This window comes from Trachypithecus francoisi, unplaced genomic scaffold (assembly GCF_009764315.1).
Source record: "Trachypithecus francoisi isolate TF-2019V2 unplaced genomic scaffold, Tfra_2.0 Lachesis_group20, whole genome shotgun sequence".
Taxonomy (NCBI): domain Eukaryota; kingdom Metazoa; phylum Chordata; class Mammalia; order Primates; family Cercopithecidae; genus Trachypithecus; species Trachypithecus francoisi.
The window spans coordinates 34,268,722-34,292,157 of NW_022681466.1; the positions used below are offsets into that span (position 1 = coordinate 34,268,722).

Genomic DNA, 23,436 nt, shown 5'->3' on the forward strand with positions numbered 1-23,436 from the left:
CCTGGCAATATGACTCTTTGAAACTTGTGCAGGTAACACTGTGTATGAGTGGTAAGTTGAGGAAGCAAGTGCCAGGTGCTTTAAGAGAGGTGGATTCACAGAAAATTGTAACTGGAAAGTCTCATGGGGAGCTTCAGTCCCATCTCTCCATTTTGATGGAGACATCGAATCGCAAAGTGGGGAAGCCTTGCCTTTTGGCATAATAGAGAAAGAGGGAGACCAAAGTCACCAAAGAAAGAGGTTTGAAGAACCAAGTAGGTTAGAGTCAACCTTTTCATCTCTCTCCTCCAGGCTCCTGAAAAGGCCAAAGAGGGGAGGTAGGGACTTTTTACTCTGTGTTTCATTTACCTCACTTACTGTTCTCAGCAACCCTAGGAAATGGACATGGTTTCCTCTTAAAAGATGGGGCAGCTTAGAGGTTAACTAACTCTTTCAGGGTCAAGTGGCTAATAAGTTGAAGTTGTAAAGCCAGGACTTGAACCTGAATCTTCTGATGCCAAGACTAGATCCTCTTAACCTGTGCAGATATGCAAGGGGTCACCTAGTTCCCAGGTGTTAGCTGGTGAGGCAGGTGGGCGTCTGCTTCCCCGATCTCTCTGCACCTCCTGAGGGATATGCTCGGTGGCTAATGGTTGATCTTCCTAGAGAGAGAAGGGGGCCGAAGTTTGAGAGGCTCTGCTCCTCTGCTGGACCCTTCATGTAGAGAGAAGCCTGTTCAAGTGAATAGGACTCCAAGGTGAGGACCTGTATCTGTCACCGGGGGAAGAAACTCACACGTTTGCTCTGTTGCTGCCTCCCGCTTCAATCCAGAGTATTCATTTTTCAGTGGTTCTCCTACTTTTAAAAGGAGTTTCTGCCTTCCAGACTTGCAAAGGGGCCCAAAATCCGTGGTTTTGGCTACTAAACAGGAAACTCAAAGCCCTTTCCATTCCTTTGAGCTGGCTGGAAGGGCTGGGCCTGGAACTATTACGTTACTTTAAAGGGCAGAAGAAAAGTTTTGTGCGGCTTAAAAAACAAAACAAAAACCCTTTCCTGGAGGCCTGCACACCAGCCTTGGTTGATACACAACATGGAAAAGAGCTGCCTTGTTGCCTGGCAGTAATGACAGCAAACAAATGTGTCTGACAGTCTGTTTGGCATCTCCTGGTCTGAAATTCTGTTTGCTTTATTCTAATTGCTTCCTTAACTTCCTTTCTGTCTCCCCACCTTCGGTACCACCCTCACTCCAGGGAGTGCCAGGCCGTGCCAGGCAGGGCTGGGCCCCACAGGATCCAGTAACCCAGCTGGGGCTATTCTTGTCTGTGTCTATCTGCAAGAAGCTTGTTGTTCTCCATGGCTGTTTTTCTCATCATAATTGTTGACTTGGCAGGGGCCCCAGAATGGAACCCATGATGGAAAAGGCTTCCAGAGCTCTGCCTCAAAAAACACAGCTGATCCCGAGTGCCAGGCTGAGGAAACAGAGGTTCATAGATAGTGCTCCTCACGGGAACCTGACTGGCTGTGGCCACCAGGACAGCCCTGAGAGGGGGTTCAGTACCCTTTGTACGTGTGGGCCTCTCCCAGCAGGCTCTCTCAAACCAGGCCTGGAGGAAGCATTGGAGGTGCCTCAGGGCCTGGCTGGCATTTCTCTGCTCTGCCACGTGCCCTCCCCCACCCCAACTCTCTCTAGGAATTCTAATCTGTGTCAGGCCAGAGAAAGTGACTCTTAGGACCAGCCTGGAAGCAGACAGGAAGCCCCAGAACATTGGCCTTCACACTTTTAAAATGGCATACCCCTATCAGTAAAATGTTTGAGCATAAACTCTTAATATGTATATACTTATTTATAAATTACATATGTGTGCTGCCATGTAATATGTACATTGTAAGCATACAGTTTTTAATGAACATTTATATAATTTAAATGGATGAAAGAAAATAATTATAAAATTGTTTTAAATTTTATTGAAGGTATATGTGATTGGATATACTCCTTTAAAAAAATCTTGGTTGGGCCGGGCGCGGTGGCTCACGCCTGTAATCCCAGCACTTTGGGAGGCTGAGGCGGGCGGATCGCAAGGTCAGGAGATCAAGACCACGGTGAAACCCCGTCTCTACTAAAAATACAAAAAATTAGCCGGGCGCAGTGGTGGGCGCCTGTAGTCCCAGCTACTCGGGAGGCTGAGGCAGGAGAATGGCGGGAACCCGGGAGGCGGAGCTTGCAGTAAGCTGAGATCTGGCCACTGCACTCCAGCCTGGGCGACAGAGCGAGACTCCGTCTCAAAAAAAAAAAAAAAAATCTTGGTTGATCACTTTCTGATACAGTAATTCAAAAGACCTAATGAGAGGGTTGTTCTTGAAAACTCTCAAGAAAAGTGGTTTTTTGATTTTGGTTTTGGGTTTTTTCTGTAAAGATGAGGTCTCACTGTGTTGACCAATTGGTCTCAAACTCCTGACCTCAAGTGGCCCTCCTGCCTCGGCCTCCCATAGTGCTGGGATTATAGGCATGAGCCATCACACCTAGCACTGAAAAGTATTCTTACGATATTTCAGAATTATCCTCACAAACATAATTTTAAAAAAAGAATTAAAAAATATGAAAATGAACAAAGGTTCAAACCCCTCTGAAACTCTTTGTGTAGAATAGTTTTAAATCGATTAGGGAATTGCTTACAATTCCTAATTGTACAGATATAGGAATAGAGTGTGCAGGCATAGATTTTAGAAATGACTTATTATTTTACAAATTTAATAATTAAAAAAATTTTAATTTACATACAGTAAAATTCACTCTTTGAATATGAGTCATATGAGGTTTAACATAGATAAGTCTTAGGACCTGGGTGTCTTACAGTCTATTTAGTTTTATAGTCTTATAAATATATAGTCTAATAGTGATTATAAGACTTTCTTTTCTTTTTTTTTTTTTTTTTTTTTGAGACGGAGTCTTGCTCTGCCACCCAGGCTGGAGTGCAGTGGCTGGATCTCAGCTCACTGCAAGCTCCGCCTCCTGGGTTTACGCCATTCTCCTGCCTCAGCCTCCCGAGTAGCTGGGACTACAGGCGCCTGCCTCGTCGCCCGGCTAGTTTTTTTTTTTTTTTTTTGTATTTTTAAGTAGAGACAGGGTTTCACCGTATTAGCCAGGATGGTCTCGATCTCCTGACCTCGTGATCCGCCCGTCTCGGCCTCCCAAAGTGCTGGGATTACAGGCTTGAGCCACCGCGCCCGGCCAAGACTTTCTTTTCTTATAGGGCCTAAGAGTACGGTTCTTCTTTTACCAAGATAACAGATCAATTCCATCTCTCTCACTAACTTTTATAGTTAAACATTCTTTTTACCAATCTTCTTAGCGTAATGTGTTTCAAATTCATCCATGTTGCTCTGTATATCAATAGTTTGTTCCTCTTTATTACAGAATAGTATTATATGGATATACCAGTCTACTTATCCAGTCACCATTTGAGACATTTAGGTTGTTTCCAGTTTGGGGCGATTATGAATTAAGCTGTTAAAAACACTCTCATACAGGTTTTTGTGTGAACATAGGCTTTCGTTTCACTTGGGTAAGTGAAATTGCCAGACTCATTTCCAAAGTTGCTGTACTGTTTTGCAATGTTTGAGAGTTCCAGTTGCTACATATTCATGCCAACACTTGGTTTTGTCAGTTAAAGAAAAAATATTTAACCATTTTAATGTGGACTGATTCTGATGAAGTTCGGTTTATCAGTTTTTTTCTCTTTTATAGATTGTGTTTCTGGTGTATCTAAGAACTCTCTTCTAACACAAGGTCACAAAGATTTTCTTCTGAATATCTGCATTTCAAATTAATTTTTGTACAAGCATATCATTTTTTAGCCACAAAAATAATATAAGGTAAAAATATTGACAGAAGCCAGTTCTCTCTATAGCACAAGGTCCAGGTACTTTACCATAAATGAACCCCTTTGTAGTACTCTATCTCATATGCAAAACATTGCAAAGATCCTGTTATTTAAAGATCTTGTTTTTCAAAAAAATAAGATTAGCCTTATTCACAGAAACAGTGGTGTTCACTGTACGCTGAAAGCAGAGGCAGAAGTAGAACACCTTTGTCACCTCTGACCCCCTCAGTGGAGCCCCTTCCTTCCAGATACCTATACATACAGGACACATGCCAGTCCAGGGAAGGCCTAGTGGCAATCCATGTATTGTAACCGTTTAGCAAAACTTAGTTTTTAAAGATAAAATATATAAAATGAGCTAGTGTTTCCTTGCTGCCCTGGAGAAAAGGGTTGTCTGGGGGATTGTCTTGCACACCTTGCTGGGATACCGCTACCCTGGTAAGTCTCACAATGTTGCCTGTCTCCCTGTATTTCTAATTGTGTCTGGCAGAGTCAGTGATCCAGGGGTGAGAAGGAAGTGAATGCATTATTCAAAGCCTTTCTCTGTCATTAACGGTGAAGCTCTGTTGCTTCCTGTTACTTTCCTGTCTGCCTTCTTCTGGGATTTGTTTCCCAATAGCCACCTTCTTCTAAGCTCTGAACTTGAAGGTCTTAGCAAATGTTTCTTAGAGGATGACATTCCAAATTACCTGTAACTTAGGACCATGGAATAATAGAATATAATTTTGAAGCTAGAAGGGGATTTGAAGGGCAGCTAGTTCAAATCTCTTATTAAAACCAAACCAAAAAGAAATGAACTGTGATATCCATAAAATAGAATACTCTACTCAGCAGCAAAAAGGGAATAAATTGTTGATATGTTCAACATGGATGAATCCTAAAAGAATTGTGATGGCCGGGCGCGGTGGCTCAAGCCTGTAATCCCAGCACTTTGGGAGGCTGAGACGGGCGGATCACGAGGTCAGGAGATCAAGACCATCCTGGCTAACATAGTGAAACCCCGTCTCTACTAAAAAATACAAAAAACTAGCGGGGCGAGGTGGCGGGCCCCTGTAGTCCCAGCTACTCGGGAGGCTGAGGCAGGAGAATGGCGTAAACCTGGGAGGCGGAGCTTGCAGTGAGCTGAGATCCGGCCACTGCACTCCAACCCAGACGACAGATCAAGACTCTGTCTCAAAAAAAAAAAAAAAAAAAAAGAATTGTGCTGAGTGAAAAAAGTCAAACACATATACACTGTAAATGAAAATACATTTCGTTTATTTTAAAAAACTCTAGACTGGTTGTGGTGACTCACATCTGTAATCCCAGCACTTTGGGAGGCCAAGGCAGGCAGATTGGGTGGATCGGTTGAGCTCAGGAGACCAGCTTGGGCAACATGGCAAGATTCCATCTCTACAAAAATTCCAAAATTAGCCAGGCACGGTAGTGCACCCCTGTAGTCCCAGCTATTCAGGAGGTTGAGGCAGAAGGATCACTTGAGCCCAGGAGATCAAGGCTGCAGTGAGCCATGATCGTGCCTCTACACTCCATCCTGGGTGACAGAGTGAGACCTTGTCTCAAAAAAAGATTCCAGAAAATATAAATTATAGTGACAGAAAGCTGTAATCACCTATGGATCTATAAGTGGTAAGAGGATTCAGAGGGGAGGATTCAGAGGGATATGAGGAGATGTTTGGGTGTGATGGGCAGTTTAATCTTGATTGTGGTGATAGCGGTATACTTCAAATATATACCATTTATTATGTCACTTATAGTTCAGTAAAGTTGTTTATAGAAAACGAAAGAAACTAGAGACAATTTAATTGACTCAGAATATGTAATAAATGACTACTGTTGTGCCAGATGCACATGCTTATGTGTTGGGCATTCAGAGAGAGATTGTAGACATGGCGCACGCCTTCAGGGAGCTCACAGTCTACTGAGGGAGTGAGATAAATAAACAGATGATTTCAATCCAGGATGCTAGTGCTAAGACAAAGGAAAACAGGCTAGGTGCGGTGGCTCACGCCTGTAATCCCAACACTTTGGAAAGCTGAGGCAGGTGGATTGCTTGAGCCTAGGAGTTCAAGACCAACCTGGGTAACATGACAAGACCCTGTCTCCATAATTTTTTTTTAATAGCTGGTTATGGTGGTATGCACCTTTGGTCCCAGTTACTCAGGAGGCTCAGGCAGGAGGATCGCTTGAGCCCAGAAGGTGGAGGCTGCAGTGAGTCACAGTCACACCACTGCACTGCAGCCTGGGTGACAGAGTGAGACTATCTTGGGGGGGATAAAAAGGAAAGAAAGAAAAAGGAGACGCAGGGAACGTGAAGAGTCCAGAACATGGGTGTCATTGGGTGCCACCCATGACAGGACACCCATGAGGCAGGACAATTACTTGAACTCAGAAGATGGAGGTGCAGTGAGCCGAGATCGCACCACTGCATTCTGGTCTGGGTGACAGAGCAAGACTCCATCTCAAAAAAAAAAAAAAAATTTGTCTTTCACACTGGCCGGCAGCACTGATCTCTGACGTCCTGCACATCCGACAAAAATGGTTGTCTCACGTGCTAATCTGAGTCCTGTCTGGTGCTCACCTACCCTCTAGTCATCTGTTAGCCACTCACCTCCTTGTTTGTTGGTTGCTTTTCAGGGCAGACTAAGATATTAAATTCAGGACACCGTTGTTAGGCCACATTAAAAATGCAGGCAGCAGTGCAGAACATGGCTGGCTCATGTCAGGCAGGCTTCTCAGTGTAACCAGAGAGGGAAAACATGGACAGGGCCTGTGTTAATGAAAGCAGATGTCAGATTGCATGGCAGGCTCTGGCTCCCGGTTCTCCTGTTCCCTGCCTCCCTCCAGCCAGAAGAAAGAAACCCCTGTGTAAAGCTAGAGGTTAAAGTGGAATTGCTGCTTCATGAGCGTTTCTGTGATGCTGAGATCGAGTTGCTTACATCTCAAAAGAGCTCCTGTGCTCCCATTTAGGATTGTAAACTGTCATGGCACTTAGAAGCTTCTAGAAGGCATGACAAATGATGAGTGTGAGTTGGATAGTTTATTCTTGGGTTGGGGATTTTTTGCTGCCTTTGTTAGGGCTGGACCAAGAGGCCAAGCAAAAGAGCTTGTGGTGGTTTCCATGCCTGGGCCAGCCTGGGAAAGCTGTGGCCAGCACAGATGGCTAAAATCAAGTGGGACCAGGAACGCCAATGCGGATTAATGATCTCACATGAATTAATTGTATCAGGCAATGTCAGGAGGGAAGAAGTTTTTAATGACATGGTGGGTTTGGGTTTTTTTTATTTTGTCACCTGGGCTAGTGAAAACAGTCCAGTGGGCCAGATCGAGCTTTGTGGCTCTGTTTATTCTGCCATATTCTCTGCCCCCATGCCATCTGCCAGCAGCACCATTAACTGGCTCAGTACTCCCTTTTGCTGTGTCAGTCCTGGAAGGTCATGCTTATTGCGATTGGGGTCAGTTTCCCAAACGAGTGGGTGAAATGGATGTCTAACTATCGATTTGTTTTCTTGCATTTCAGTCGTTCCAAGGAAGTCAAGGACGAGCATACCTCTTTAACTCAGTGTGAGTGCCTCTGAATGGTACATTCCTTGTGGGGTGCAGATTCGAGGGCTGGGAAAAAGCAGTCCTTGATGATGATTAAACAATGAACCCTGCCTTCTCTGCCACAGTAAAACTCTGTGGAGCATTACTCTCCACAATTGGTAGTCAGTTACCTTTGGGGAACATTTCTTGCCAACATCTCTGGCTAAAAATAATATATTCACTACACTCCCCTCAGAGGGCACATCAGAGGACTGTAGTCCCCCAGGGAAGAAGCTGAGGAGATTCTGAGAGCCTCAACATGGAGGGCTCATAATGAGATCTGAGATATGTCACTGGGGAGGAGAATAGGGGTGAATAAGACACCAAGATCTGCCATGGGACCTAAGGAGGAAGGAAGGCCCACTTCAGGCAGATGCATAGTTTCCAGGGCCCTCAGCCATTCCCGGGCACCAGGTTTATCACCTCTTGCTTGGGAAGGGAAGGTGAAGCCCACATAAGCCTGATAAACTGTAAAAATGGAAATCTGGCCTGTGGCTTGAGCTGGGCACCCTGTGAAGGAGTAGATCCTATTCAGCACCCAGGGATCACTCATTCCTGTATGAGGACCACACTGTGCTGCCATGTGTGGCATCTTCAGCGTCATTCAGTCCTCAGTAAGCTGTGAGGACCTGTGCCTATGGCTGTGGACTTCACAGTGTGGCTGTCAGCTTGTCCCCCTAAGTCACAGATTGAAAGTATTTGTTAGAAAAATTAAAATTTTTTTTTTTTTTTTTTTTTTTTTTGAGACGGAGTCTTGCTCTGTCGCCCAGGCTGGAGTGCAGTGGCCGGATCTCAGCTCACTGCAAGCTCCGCCTCCTGGGTTTACGCCATTCTCCTGCCTCAGCCTCCCAAGTAGCTGGGACTACAGGCACCTGCCATCTCGCCCGGCTAATTTTTTGTATTTTTTTTTTTTTAGTAGAGACGGGGTTTCACCGTGTTAGCCAGGATGGTCTCGATCTCCTGACCTCGTGATCCGCCCGTCTCGGCCTCCCAAAGTGCTGGGATTACAGGCTTGAGCCACCGCGCCCGGCCAGAAAAATTAAAATTTTAAGCAAACTCTCAACCATAAAGATTATTTCAGTAGACCCACTCCACTAGAACTTGCAGATCTGAAATTCCTTCCAGCTGAGATAGTTCCCTGTGGCCATCTTTTGGGAATTGGTTTAGACCCGCTCAGCTCAGGGTTGGCTCCCTTTGGGGCAGCCTTGCCCAGTTAATTTTTGCTGGAAGCTCAGCTTGAATGACTGATATGCATGTCACTGACTACCCACTCTCTCTTTTTGTGCCTCAACATAGAGTTAATGTGGGCTGTGGGCCTGCAGAAGAGCGAGTGTTGCTAACAGGACTGCATGCAGTCGCAGACATTTACTGTGAAAACTGCAAAACCACTCTGGGCTGGAAATATGTAAGTATAAAAGAGCCTGGTTGGTAGAGGGCTGGAAGGGAATTGCCAAGAGCCTTATGCCAGAAGAACATGTTCTTCTACTGACTTTCCATGGCCTTGTGGGATTGTCTTAGACCAGGATAGTCACCTGTCTACCACATTCATTCTTTCCTTTCTGTTGATATATTTCCCTCCTCCTATTCACACCTACCCCTGAGACACACACCCCTTTAGATGTAATAAATAATAGTAGTAATGGCATATAACCTTTCTCGACAGCTCACTGTATGCCAGCCATACATCAGCAGCCTTAGAGGTTAGGTGCTATCTTCACCTCTATTTTATGGATAGGGATACTGAGACTTAAGGAGGTTAACAATATGTCCAAGGCAATCTAGCCATTTAATAGCCACACCAGGGTAGGAATCCATGTAATATTCTTTTATTTTTTATTTCTAAATTTTTCATTCTCAAAGGAGGCGACCATGTAGTAGTATTCTGACACAGAGCCCATGCTCTTTTTTAAATATTAAACAAATTTATTTTATTTTATTTTATTTTGAGACAGTTTTGCTCTGTCGCCCAGGCTGGAGTGCAATGGTGTGATCTTGGCTCACTGCAACCTCCCCCTCCCGGATTCAAGCAATTCTCCTGCCGCAGCCTCCCAAGTAGCTGGGATTACAGGCATGCGCCACCACATCTGGCTTATTTTTTGTATTTTTAGTAGAGACAGGATTTCACCGTGTTGGCCAGGCTGGTCTCGAACTCCTGACCTCAGGTGATGCACCAGCCTCAGCCTTCCAAAGTGCTGGGATTACAGGTGTGAGCCACCGTGCCTGGCCAACAAATTTATTTTTTAATAAATAGAGATAGGGTGTCACTGTGTTGCTCAGGCTGGCCTCAAACTCCTGAGCTCAAGTAGTCTTCCCAAATTGGCCTCCCAAAGTGCTGAAATTATAGGCATGAGCCACCGTGCCTGATCAAGAACCCATGCTCTGAAGCCACTATACTTTGATGCTCCAATAAATATTCCTAAAACACCTAGGTCCCAGGCCCTGAGCAAGTCATTATCAAAAACTGCCTTAATTAACATCCACTGTCAGATGTAGTCATGGGTGGACCTCTCCCAAATGGACAATTATTCTTTCATTGTTTAACTCAGCAAAAAATGTTAAGGTCCCTTTGGGGCCAGGGAAAAGTGAGCAGTCCTTTGCCAGAGTGAGAGGAGAGAAGGGCCAGGATCTGCCTCAACACTGGGGACTGATTGTTCTAACATGCGCTGGGGTCACCATATAACCATAGACACTGCCCCTATAATCCCTCTAGCTAGCGTGAACCATCTAGGCAACCCTCTAAGAACCATCTAGGCAGCTAGAGTGAGGTTCAAATTTGGGCTCCATGACTTATTTGTCTGTGTGTCCTTGGACAAGCTACTTAGCTTCTATGCTAAGTTTCCTCATACTTAGAGTTGGTTTGAGTGTTAAATAGGATCATGCCCGTAAAACACTTAGGTCTTCACCTTGCATAGAGCATATGTCAGTGAAAATTTACTTAAATTGTTATTGTTATTATTGTTGGCAGATTTTTTCAGCCTGCGTGTGTACATCCATGCATTGCACACTCCTTTCTATTCTTGCCCTCCCTGTCATTGTGAGGATATTGAAAAGTTGGTCTTCCTGTCTCTGGGAAGGCAATTTAGTCCATGTAAAATGTCTCAAATTCCCTATCCTGTCATATGGCTCATGAACTGCCTCTGGCTTCTGAAGGAGCCTGAAGGAGTTGTCAGACCTGCTGCAGAGTGCTAATGATATGTCAATGTAGGTTCATCCATTGTAACAAATGTTCCAATCTGGTGTGGGATTTTGATAGTGGGGGAACCTGGAGGTGGGTAGCGGGTATGTGGGAAATCTCTGTACTTTCTGCTCAGTTTTGCTGTGACCCTAATGCTGCTCTAAAAATAACATCTTTTGGGGAAAAAAAAATATGTTTATACACATATAAAATAATGTGAGCAATAGATGCCAGGCACAGAATTATGATTCCATTGAAATAGTTGGAAAATGTGGAAATCATTAAAAAAACAAAAGAAAACAACAACAACAACAAAACTGCCCCAGGTGGAATCTGCAGTGGAGCCTGGTAGCACTGCCTTCAGATTCCATTTTCCCCATTCCCTGGAAATCTTCAGGATTACAAACAAAAATGGGGCCAGGCACAATAGCTCAGGCCTATAACCCCAGCAGTTTGGGAGTCTGAGGTGGGTGGATCACCTGAGATCAGGAGTTCGAGACCAGCCTGGCCAACATATAGTGAAACTCCATCTCTACCAAGGTGTGGTGGTGGGTACCTATAATCCCAGCTACTCAGGAGTCTGAGGCAGGAGAATTGCTTGAACCCAGGAGGCGGAGGTTACAGTGAGCCGAGATCATGCCGTTGCACTCCAGCCTGGGCGACAGAGTGAGACTCTGTCCACCCCCCCCAAAAAAAACCTAGACAGTGTGTTGTGTGGTGCCAAGATGGGTTAGCCACAGCTTCCTATGGTCGACTTGGTTGTTCCTGTGGGAGAATCTGGACTTGGCCATTCTGTTCCCTCTGTACAGTCACAGGCCCCCTCTGGGTGATCTGGGGTGGGGGACACAGTTCTGCTCGTGATTATCCAGAAATGTTCTTCATTGCTTCTTGGCCTTTTGGCTAAGATCAAGTGCAGAAAAGTTCTCCCCTTCCCGTGTTTCCCAGCCTCTTGGCTGTCTCACTGCCCTGAAGATTGCTGGATTGAAGACACACGACGAGCCTGAGTTGGTTGGTTTTGTTCCATGCTTGAGGTTCAGATAAAACGATTCATCCTTTTGACAAAAGGTTTATCAAAAGCCTTTGACTAAATACTAAAAAAATGGACAAGATCCAGTGCCTGCCCTCAAAGTGCTGACAGTCATGATGACAGCTCAGGAGGAAAACCAACGTGAAAACAGATCAAACAGCCTGACAAGCACTGGGATGTGCACAGCACAGCAGGGACCCCAAATATGCATCCGTCACCTCCTATGTGCAAGTCCAGGGCACCTTCCTTTTTTTTTTTTTTTTTTTTTTTTTTTTTTGAGATGGAGTCTCGCTCTGTCACCCAGGCTGGAGTGCAGTGGTGTAGATCTCAGCTCACTTGCAACCTCCACCTCCCGGGTTCAAGCAGGACCTGCCTCAGCCCCCAGAGTAGCTGGGATTACAGGCCTGTGCCACCATGCCTGGCTAATTTTTTGGTATTTTTAGTAGAGACAGGGTTTCACCATGTTGGTCAGGCTGGTCTTGAACTCCTGACCTCGTGATCCGCCTTCCTCAGCCTTTCAAAGTGCTGGTATTACAGGCATGAGCCACTGCACCCGGCCCTAAATTTTTTGTATTTTTAGTAGACACGTGGGTTCACCATGTTGGTCAGGCTGATCTCAAACTCCTGACCTCAAGTGATCCACCCACCTTGATCTCCCAAAGTTCTGGGATTACAGGCGTGAACCACCCCATTGTTACCTCTGTAAAGTAGGTGTGAATCTCCCAGTTCTATTTTATTTTATTTTATTTATTTATTTATTTATTTTTGAGACAGGCCCCAGGCTGGAGTGCAGTGGTGCAGTCTTGCTCACGGCAGCCTCAACCTCCTGGGCCCAGATGATTCTCCTGCCTCAGCCTCACGAGTAGTTGGGACCACAGGTGCATGACATCACACCCAGCTGATTTTTGATTTTTTTTTTTTTTTTTTTGTAGAGATTAGGTTTTGTCATGTTCCCCAGGCTGGTCTCAAACTGGCCTCAAGCAATCTTCCTGCCTCATCTCAAAGGGTTAGGATTATGGGTGTGAGCCACCATGCCCAGCCGAATTTTTTTTTTTTTTGTCATGGGAAACTCATTACCTTAGTTTTGCTTTCTCCTCCTTCCCACCCAAACACATTACTATGGAACAACGGACCTTATTCCCAAAACACATTGCTCTGTCGTGCGTATACATGCATGTGTGCGTGTGTGTGCACAGAGACAGGGAATAATGAAGTGTTAGGGAAATTGCTGCTGTGGTGTGCCTGAGCTCTTGTTCTGAAATTCAAAGCCCCTGAGCTCTAGAACAGAAAATACAGTTGATACAACTGTGACCCAGAACCCCCAACGGTACGCCTCAATTCCTTACTAATTCTGGGGGCTCCGGGAAGGGCTGATGTCCACTGCTTGTGCATATGGAGCTGAGACACAGATGACCAGTGTTCTTCAGAGAATACACCAAGATGTTCTTACGCGTATATCTCTGCAAACAAAAGAGCCCTATATCCTCTGCCTCTGCAGGACTTCTTTCGGTGGGGTTTATTCGCTGGGAGAGCCCACAGTGCTGTGGGTTTAGAAAAGTCACATGCCAGGTGGTTAGTATGACATTCTCCCTCTGGGAGGCTGGCAGTTGCTGGGGGCTTGAGGGCTGCCAGGTTCTCTGGCCTGGAGTTTATACGGCTCCTGTCTCCACACATCTGACATAGAAGCAGCAAGAAAAACTGATTGAAAAGGAGACCTGTCTGGCCTCTGAGTATTTTGTTCCTCTCACTGTCATCTCTGAGCCTAACAAGTACAATTTAAAATTAGAACCAGGCTTTCCTGTGTTCTTAGAAACTAGCAGGAATGACACAGAAACTTTATGGATCTATCCACAGGGCAAACTTCCGTTAGCACCAGAAACCAAGATTTATATATATATATATGTAAATGTACTAATTCATTCAGCAATTATGTATTGAAATTCTGTTATGTGCCAGGCAGTCTTCTAAGGCTACAGCCATGAACTAAATATGAAAGTCTATGCACTCCATGAAGTTTATATTGTAGTCATGGGAGACAGAGGATAAACAAAATAGAAATGCAAATTATAATGTATGTTCAGAAGTGAGAAGTACAGTGGAGAAAACTAAAGCAGGGGTTGGGGCAGAAGGCAGAAAGGGAGTACGGAGTGGAAGTTGCATTTTAAGTAGGGTAGCTGGGGAAGACCTTACTGAGGGGGTGACATTGCAAAGACTTAAATGAGTGAAGCTCCTGGAAAATTCTGTTGTAATATTGTGAAAGTGCTGGCGTTGCCTCAGTTCTGCAGCTAAGCGAGGGGGACATAAAGTGCTTGAGGGGTAGGAATCATCTCACTGAGGGTGAAGCTGGGACCAGACCACGGTGACGCTGATACCTGTCATCCGCCCCTGCTTTTCTGCTACGAAAGTCATTTCCTCGGCCAGATGCAGTGGCTCATGCCTGTAATCCCAGCAGGATGAGGGAGGCCAAGGTGGGTGGATCACCTGAGCTCAGGAGTTAGAGACCAGCCTGGCCAACATGGTGAAACCCCCTCTTTACTGAAAATACAAAAATTAGCCAGGCATGGTGGCGGGTGCCTGTTACCCTATCTGCTTGAGAGGCTGAGGCAAGAGAATCACTCAAAGCCGGGAGGTGGAGGTTGCAGTGAGCTGAGATTGTGTCATTGCACTCCAGCCTGGGTGACAGAGTGAGACTCCGCCTCAAAAAAAAAAAAAATATTTTCTTGTCTTCGGTTGTTCAGTATCTCTTCTCTTCCTCTGTATTTCCTAGGAACATGCTTTTGAAAGCAGCCAGAAATATAAAGAAGGCAAATACATCATTGAGCTAGCACACATGATCAAGGACAATGGCTGGGACTGATTGGACAGCATCTACCCAACCCAGTGTCCACGTGAACGCCATTCAACCGAACATTCTTCCCAAGCGTGAGAGAGTGACTGACACTTGGTTCCATCCATTTAGGGGCCTTGCCATCTGGGGCATCCTCCCACCCTGACGCCATCTTTCTGGTGACCGGCCTCTAAATCGCTGTCTCTCTGTCTCTTTGCTTTGTATCTGTTTGTGAGTTGATCCTGGCTTCTCTCTCTGTTCTAGTTTTGGCTGAAAACAAAACAACAAAAGGAACAGATCCTTGTCCGCGTGGCGGCAGCCCACCTTGGTAAGGGCCGCAGGGCCCGTGCGAGAGCTGCCTGATGGCCTCTTGTCAGGCGAGCAGTGGCATGGGGGCGTGAGGAAGAGGGAAAGGGGAAACTCTTAAGGATCCTGGCGCGGGGAAGGGGTGGAAGGGTGGAGGTAGGAACAAAATTGCGCTGCTCCTGGAGACCTGATAACTTAGGCTTGAAATAATTGACTTGACTAAAAGGACAAAGAGAAAAAAAAATACCTCATGACTGCATTCTCTCTGACCAGAAGCTTCTGTTCCTGACACCAAATGTGCCAGGTTAGCAAATGAGCACAAAGATGTGGCCCTGATTCTAGTTGGCGGGGCAAGGGCCTGGTTCTCCTGGGCTGAGTGGGGGAGTGTTCTGGCAGCAGTGAGTGACTTGGGCGGTGGCCAGGTGGGTGCGATGACTCTGATGCCTCGCTCAGTCTCTGGGCAATCATCATCTTTGCCTCTTTAGGCACCATAGATAAGGTGTGAGGGGACTGTCATTTGCAATGGGCTTAACATCCAAATATCCCAAAGGCTTTGACCAGCAACCAAGTAAAATCAGTAATTGAGGAGAGCAGGGCACAAAGGGGCTGCAGTTTGGGAGCTCTGAAGAAATGGCTCAGATATTGAGCCAGAGAAATAAAAAGTAGGATCAATTAGCAATTCTTACTGCCCTTCCTTCTGACCCCTCATAAGAGGAGTGTGGTAAGGGAGGGGACTGGGTAGGGGTAATCCCTGGAGGGGTTTAGATTGGAACCAGTTCAGGTTTGGTCCATCTTTCCTCCTTGGTTTTACAGTGGCTTCCGTGGGATCAACAATTTCTTGTTCATAGAGTTTTGGGTGTTTTTCTCCAGTCCTGTTACTGTAGACTGTAGAAAGCATGGGCCCCAGGCTCTGAGCTTAGTAATAACCTGGCTGGTAGATTCCTCATGCCCCTAATTGCCCGACTTAGGTCTGAATGTCTTGCATGGAGAGAAATCTGCTGTCAGTGTGGTCCAGCAGCAGGGAGGAGTTCTGCCCAAATTCTGATATTACCCTTTCCCCACATCCAAACATCCTTCGATTAGGGAAGTGGAGAGCATCCCTGTAAGGCCCATAAGAGAAAGAGGAGTCTGTTACATTTAATCAACACTGTGAAGTCTGTTCTACAGCAATTCAGCCAGTCCACAGTATATGACTGAAACTCATTTAACTGGGTTCATTTTATTTCTTAGACTGAATATATTATTGTGCGTGTTAGGTAATTCTCAGCATCTCCTTCTCCAAGTAGGCCGACCCTCTCGGAAAATTCACCCTAAAAGTCTCACAAAAGAATGAGTTGATGGGATACTCTGTAAAGCAATGAACTGAGATGAAAGCAGCCAACAGCCCAGGAGCTTTTCAGAATCAAATCTGCAGCAGAACCAATTTCTGTTGGGAGCGCGTCCTTGGTGGAAATGCTTTTTTGTGTGTCTCCACGCACTGATGGTGGAATGGGAGCCCCAAGACAGGTGTGGGGTTGCCCTGCCAGGGGCAGGTGGCAGGACTGACAGAAACCGGGATAGCTCCAGGATTCTCAGGAGAGAGCCCCTGTAAGACAAATGGATTCTTAGAAATTGACTTTTGTTCCCCAAGGCATCTTGTCCAGATCTTCCCAGTGCTTTCACAGCCCTGGGAGATCAAGTTGTTCTTCCCACTTTACTGCAAGGTAGACTGAGGTTCAGAAGAAATATTGAATTCTGCTCCCAGAAGAACAGTTTCTCTGGCTCACAGGCCCAAGTTCTCAATGAAATGGTTTTTCAACTTTCACATTCCTAAGCCGGCTTCCCGGCACAGAAGCCATGGATTTCCCCTCTCTCCCTTCCCCTCCTCAGGAAAGTCTTCCTTTATGGATTTTCCTTAGACCCTTTCCTCAGGGATTGTCCTGGCTATTTACTGATAGTCTTTCCCATAGGAAGAAAATGGGGGTTAAACATGGGGTAGGTGTTTTGTCTTTCAAACTGAAAATGGAATGTGGTGACATCAGCTAGACATGGGGTGCCCTCAAGTTTCCAGGGGGGCAGAGAAGAAGGCCAGTGTGCCACTGTTCTTCCTTGGGGATGAGGCCTTTGACTGTTGCATGGATCAGAGCAGGCTCCAGTCAGACCCTGGTTCTGAGTGTTTTTTTTTCAGTGACTATCCAGTGAGCCTCCAGTGGGTGTAAGGCGCCATACTTGCTGTGAGAGAGCTGAGTAGAGTGTTGGTTTTTCCATAACTACAGGGGAAAAAAACTCATTAGGCTTTCCCTTTGTGTCAGTGAAACCAAAAGTGCTTCTTACAACATTCGCTCTGTTCATGGGTTGTCTGTCTAACATTGAGCAGCCTTGGAGAGGCCACAGCTGAGCTCTGGAGATGCTAAATTAACTCATGGCCTCAGTCAGTTCATTCTTTAATTTCCTCACCAAATTATTGACTTAGAGCATAACCAAAGACCTCATTCATTCACCCCAGGTGGGTTGGGGGAATTGGAGTTTGTTGGTCAAGTTTGGGGGCGGGGTGTGGGGAGTAGAGACAGAGTAAGGAGACTTGAGAAAGGGAAAGGCATGAAGTTCTATACCTCAGCCAGCAGCTGCCTTCGTTTGGAACTGAAGTCCAGCCAGCAGACTCTCTAGCTCCATCTCCCCTGTGCCACCCTAGGTCATATGACCTTGGCCACCCTGGAGTAGACCCAGACCCCTCGGGACCCGGGACATTAGTCTCAGGCTGCTGATGGATTGATTTGACATGAATCAAATACAGCCAAACTCGATACCCACAAGCTGTCAGCTGGACCTGACTGAGTGTTCTTCCTGAGTTCACGAGGATAGGCTAGAGTGCATTTTTACTGGTGGATCAGTGTGTGCAAAAGAGATGACCCTTTATAAAGAGATTTTCAAGTGGATATATATAAAAGAAACAGTTGCTTGTAAAATATACTTTTGTAAATAATATTTAATTTTTTAAATAATATATTTGGTGCTGTTTTCTCAGATCCCCTGAGAGCACTTTTTATTTTCATTTTAAATTCTATGGTTTCCTTTGCATTTCATGAAGTATATTTTAAGGGAAACAGTGATCACCAATACACGTTTTTGGTTTTTTTTTTTTTTAAGGTCTCTATCACTTTAATCTGGATCAAGGCTTTAAAGCAATGCCTCTCTGCATTTTTTCCCCAGTGGAACAGACTCTGCAGTACATTAATCAGGTTGAGAATTGAAATATTTTCTTGTATCAGTATTGACTAGAAAAGAAAATAAATAAAACCAAGTTAATTTAGTAGTAGTAACAACTTACAGTGATTCTTCCTGTTGGAAGAATTTCCAACAAATCAGAATCACGTTTTTGGTTGTGCGTGTGTGCACGCGCGTGTGTGTAAAAAGCACTTTCAATTGTGCCTCCTGTTTTCTTGAGTGGGGACACTGTAACTACAGTTTACACTTCGGGCGCATACAGTTTTTCTCTTTTTCTCTGGTTGTTTCTGTTTTTGAGTGGACCAACAGCAGAACCCACGAGGATTTTTTGTTTTCCTGAGCATGGAGCTGTTGCAGGTTTGCTCCTTTTTCTTGCTTTGTGTGCTCAGCTTTTACAGACTGTAAAGGAGATCTGTTGTTTGTGAAGATGGAGCACAGTCAAATCTGTGCTTCTAACTGAGATGAGAGTGTATTAATCACGTATCGCAGGGCTCCAGCTGTTTTAGAAGCCACATCATGTTAAACATTAACTGGTTTGGATTAAAAGAACATTAAGGCCGGGCGCGGTGGCTCAAGCCTGTAATCCCATCACTTTGGGAGGCCGAGGCGGGTGGATCACGAGGTCAGGAGATCGAGACCCTCCTGGCTAACACGGTGAAACCCCGTCTCTACTAAAAATATAAAAAACTAGCCGAGCGCGGTGGCGGGGGCCTGTAGTCCCAGCTACTCGGAGGCTGAGGCGGGAGAATGGCGGGAACCCAGGAGGCGGAGCTTGCAGTGAGCCGAGATCGCGCCTCTGCACTCCAGCCTGGGCGACACAGCGAGACTCCGTCTCAAAAAAAAAAAAAAAAAAGAACATTAATAAAATAATACACATTATCTTAGTGATAAACAGCTTTTTTTTTTTTTAAGGTCAGATTGCCTCAGGTTCAGAAAGAGGCTGAGAAATCAAATCTTGAACACAATCAACTTACATATTTTAAAGGAATCTGCCTCAAAGGAGGCAGAAAGAAGAAACTATGAAAGCTATTCTCATGTTACCAAATTCTATCTGCCCATATGTTTTTGTATAACATTTTGGTGACAGTGGGAGTCGGTCCCTTTCCCAACCTGCAGAGACTATCTTCCAATACAGAATCTGTCTATTTATGCTTGTGTTTACAAACTGTGTTTGTTGGGTTTGGGTTCTTATTTTCTTTGGTGGCATTTTTCAGGTCACTTTGCTTCTATAACAAAGGTAATTGTTTTCAAATAATTTGTCTTCACTTTTTCCCGTATTTGTACATAGTGATTCAGTATTCGAGAAAAGTGCATTGTTTCTGTCATATTTCCAATCTGTGTTGGTGCTCATTTGAGAAAATAAAAGTTTTCAAATATTAACTCTTTGAAGAGCTCATCTGTCTTCGTTGACCCAGTGTGTTTGATCTTGACATTTCATATTAAAGTATTTAAAGGCCTATCTAAACCCAGTCACAGATCTGTCGACTGAAATCCTAAGGGCTTGTTTTTCCCAAGGACAGTCAGCCAACTAACGAATAAACAGCCGGTCTCATGCCTATCTGCAAATGCTTCTCCTGGCTTTAGATATCAGAAATGCACGAGTGACCTTTATCCAGTTCTGTGTACTAAGCCCCATATTCATAGACTCTGCAGACTTTTCTGATGACACCAGTTTCTTTGGAAATAGTATTGCATGAAGTAAAGGGGGAAAAAAAGAAGTAAAACAACAAAATTATGTCAAAAAGGAGTGGTATTATCTCTGAATGATTGGCTAACAGAGACCAGTATTCACAGTTACAACATATGGCATATCAGATTTTCTCATTTTTATTATTTTATTTTTATTTTTATTATCAACACATTTGTTAAACATGTGTTTGATTCCAGGCACTGGGCAAGGCAGTTCTATCATCCTAATAAGTAAGCTATTTTTGTTTGCCAAGTACTCTTCCTCCAGTCTGATCCATATGCACACACTGTCTTGTATATCCAGTTGTTGTAAGTAAATTTTGTGAGCTGGTGCCTTCATTTAACATAAGCTGAACAATTTTGTCTCGGCATCATCATTATTTTATTTTTTATTTTCATTTTTATTCCTTTGAGACTCTGTCGCCCAGGCTGCAGTGCAGTGGCACAATCTCAGCTCACTGCAACTTCCTCCTCCTGGGTTCAAGTGATTCTTCTGACTCAGCCTCCTGAGTAGCTAGGATTATAGGTGCGTGCCACCATGCCCAGCTAGTTTTTGTATTTGTAGTAGAGATGGGATTTTGCCGTATGCCAGGCTGGTCTCGAACTCCTAATCTCAAGTGATCTGCCCAAGTCAGCCTTCCAAAGTGCTGGGGTTACAGGTGTGAGCCACCACGCCCAGCTTATCATTTTATTCTCTATCTTAAAGTACCTTTTCAAAACCTTGCTTCCATATCTTATGGAATACCCATCTTTTATAGGCAGCCAGAATGGCAAAGAAGATACTAAAACCACACAAGTGTGCATATTTCACATTGCTAATATTTTTAAAGCCTTTCTACGGCCAGGCACCGGGGCTCGTGCTCATAATCCCAGCACTTTGGGAGGCCAAGGCAGAAGGATGACTTGAGTCCAGGAGTTTAAGACCAGCCGGGGCAACATAGTGAGACCCCATCTATATAAAAAGATTAGCCAGCCATGGTGGTGCGGGAGGCTGAGGTGGGAGGATCGCTTGAGCCCAGAAAGCTGAGGCTGCAGTGAGGCACAGTTGTGCCACCAGACTCCAGCCTGGGTGACAGAATGAGACCCTGTCTTTAAAAAAAAAAAAAAAAAATCTTTTATGAAAAAGGACATGCCTTCTCTCCCTCCCATGTATTTTCAACTACCCATTCTGGGCACAGCTACAGCTGACTTTTATTTGTCCTTCAGTATATTATCTTCTTCCAGTGACCTGTTTTGCTTCAGTGGATGTGCCTGTTATCATTTCATTCTTGTTTGCCTTTTGCAGAGAAGGACGAGAGAAAAAAGAATGTGCTTGAGACAACGAATCTCTTTTTTTTTTTTTTTTTTTTTTTTTTTTTTGAGACGGAGTCTGGCTCTGTCGCCCAGGCTGGAGTGCGGTGGCCGGATCTCAGCTCACTGCAAGCTCCACCTTCCAGGTTTACGCCATTCTCCTGCCTCCGCCTCCCAAGTAGCTGGGACTACAGGCGCCCGCCTCGTCGCCCGGCTAGTTTTTTGTATTCTTTAGTAGAGACGGGGTTTCACCATATTAGCCAGGGTGGTCTCGATCTCCTGACCTTGTGATCCGCCCGTCTCGGCCTCCCAAAGTGCTGGGATTACAGGCTTGAGCCACCGCGCCCGGCCGAGACAACGAATCTCAAACCAGCTTTGGGTCCTCATTCTTTCAAGCTCTTATTTCCCTCATGGGAGAAAGGGAGGGGAGAGGACACTATCCCCATTTTGTAGATAATGAAATTGAGGTCTTGTAAGGTCTCATTACTAAACCATATTCCAAATTTTAGCGTTGTTATGTCTTTTTTTTTCTTCGAGATAGGGTCCGGCTCTGTCACCCAGGGTGGAGTGCAGTGCTGCAATCTCTGTTAACTGCAGCCTCCACCTCCTGGGCTCAAGTGATCTTCCTGCCTCAGCCTCCCGAGTAGCTGGGACCACTGGTGCACACCACCACACCCAGCTAATTTTTGTATTTTTTTGTAGAGCTGCGGTTTCGGCATGTTGCCATGTTAATTCTGATGTTGCTTCACACGACACTTTCCCAGTCTGCCCACCCTGACTGCTTAATAAGAGCTCAGGGAATGCAAATTAGAAAATTCACATAAACAAAACAGCTACAAAAGTCAATGCTACCTGGGAAGTATTATGTATTTCATAGCTCAATATTTTTACACTAGGCTTTGTTGTTGTTTTTTAATACTCTCTAATGGATTACATATGTAATCCTTGACCATCTACATTAATAATAGGTGTTGAATAAATGCCTGATGGGCCTTGAATTGGATGGCGGAGAATTAACAGCTTTAAAAAAAATCTGTTTAACCATGTCAGTATGTTTAAGAGGAGAATGGAGAAGTTAAGCATAAAATGCTTCCTGCATAGGGAAATGGTTCAGTTTATTTGCATTTATTTATCCTACAAGCATTTTTTTCAGACATCTATTATATGCCTAGTCTAGTAGGGAAACCAAGGGAGTAGAAAGCTGTGGTATTAATTTTGCAGTGTGAGAGGATGAGGGATTATGATGCAAGGGCCTCCCCAGTTTGGGCCAAGTCACTCGTCACATCAGCCAGGACCCTCACACAGGACCACTGGACCCTGACAGGCACCTGCTTTCTGCTGAAGCAATTGCTCATAAAGCCTTTCATCTGAAGCAAGTAAGTGGCTCATGTCCTAGAGCAGGGCACAGGCTAGGCTCTGGAGCTAGAGCAACTGAGCTCAAATACTGATTTCCCTTAGATAATCTGTAGAAAAGGCTCAGCCCAGTGTCTGGCACAAAGTATTCAAGAAGATGATGATTGTTATCACACATGGCACGAGTCTATTTTCAATTGAGAGTGGGATGAAGAATATTATATTTGTTCTTTATGTGCATTATTTGTTTAGTTCACACAATAATCTCCCCATTTCACAGAAGAAGAAACTGAGGTTCAAGAAGTATGATAGCATGCCTGTGGAAAAGCGAGGATTTTTACTCTTGTTCTGATTCTGTGAAGCCCACACCCTATCTGTGGCCCCAGCCTGCCATGAAAATCTACCAGAAGGAAACTTCCTGGCAGATCTGAGCACACACCCAAAATGTCATGGCTATTTTGTTCGCTCATGTTTTATTCTTTTTTTTTTTTTTTTTTACATATAAAATGGAAATCCTGGCCTTTCAAGCACTGGAAACACAGAGCTTAGAACTGAGGGATGGTTGGGTTGTATTATACCTTTATTTTACAGGCGTTCAGCCCTTTTGATTGTGGCACTATGCTTTTATATTTCTTCTTTTTCTTTTTTGGAGGCAGGATCTCTCTGGTTTCACAGGCAGGAGTGCAGTGGCACGATCAAGGCTCACTGCAGCCTCCACCTCCTTGAACTCCTGGCCTCAAGTGAGCCACCCTCCTTAGCCTCCCAAAGTGCTGGGATTACAGGCATGTGCCACCATCCCCAGCCTTATATTTCTTTTGAGGGGAAAAAATGTTTTCACTTGCTCGGAATGATTTTAAAAGATTAAAAAAAAAAAAAAATCCAAACCCTTGCCCACGTGAAAGTGACTAAGGTATTCTAACACATTACAGCATCTCCATGGAGCCATTCAGAGGTAATTCTGCAGGGCAGCTTGGAACAAGCCAAGGATTGAAAGTTCATGTTGCATATAAGGTACCTGTAATTGCCAATGATAAATAATTATACATATATTTTTTGAGACTGAGTTTTGCTCTTGTTGCCCAGGCTAGAGTGCAATGGCGCGATCTTGGATTACCACAACCTC

At 44.8% G+C, this 23,436-nt stretch overlaps 1 protein-coding gene across 3 annotated transcripts in view; it reads left to right on the top strand.

Moving 5' to 3' along the window:
* Positions 1–17,837, top strand: part of YPEL2 (yippee like 2) — a 64,996-nt gene extending 47,159 nt beyond the window's left edge. For all 3 annotated transcript variants that reach the window (XM_033183703.1, XM_033183705.1, XM_033183704.1), the window contains exons 3-5: positions 7,378–7,421; positions 8,739–8,847; positions 14,412–17,837. In XM_033183703.1, the coding sequence (XP_033039594.1) occupies positions 7,378–7,421; positions 8,739–8,847; positions 14,412–14,501 (243 nt within the window). In that variant the 3' untranslated portion in view covers positions 14,502–17,837. The remainder of the gene's footprint in view (positions 1–7,377; positions 7,422–8,738; positions 8,848–14,411) is intronic.
* The last annotated feature ends 5,599 nt before the right edge of the window (positions 17,838–23,436 follow it).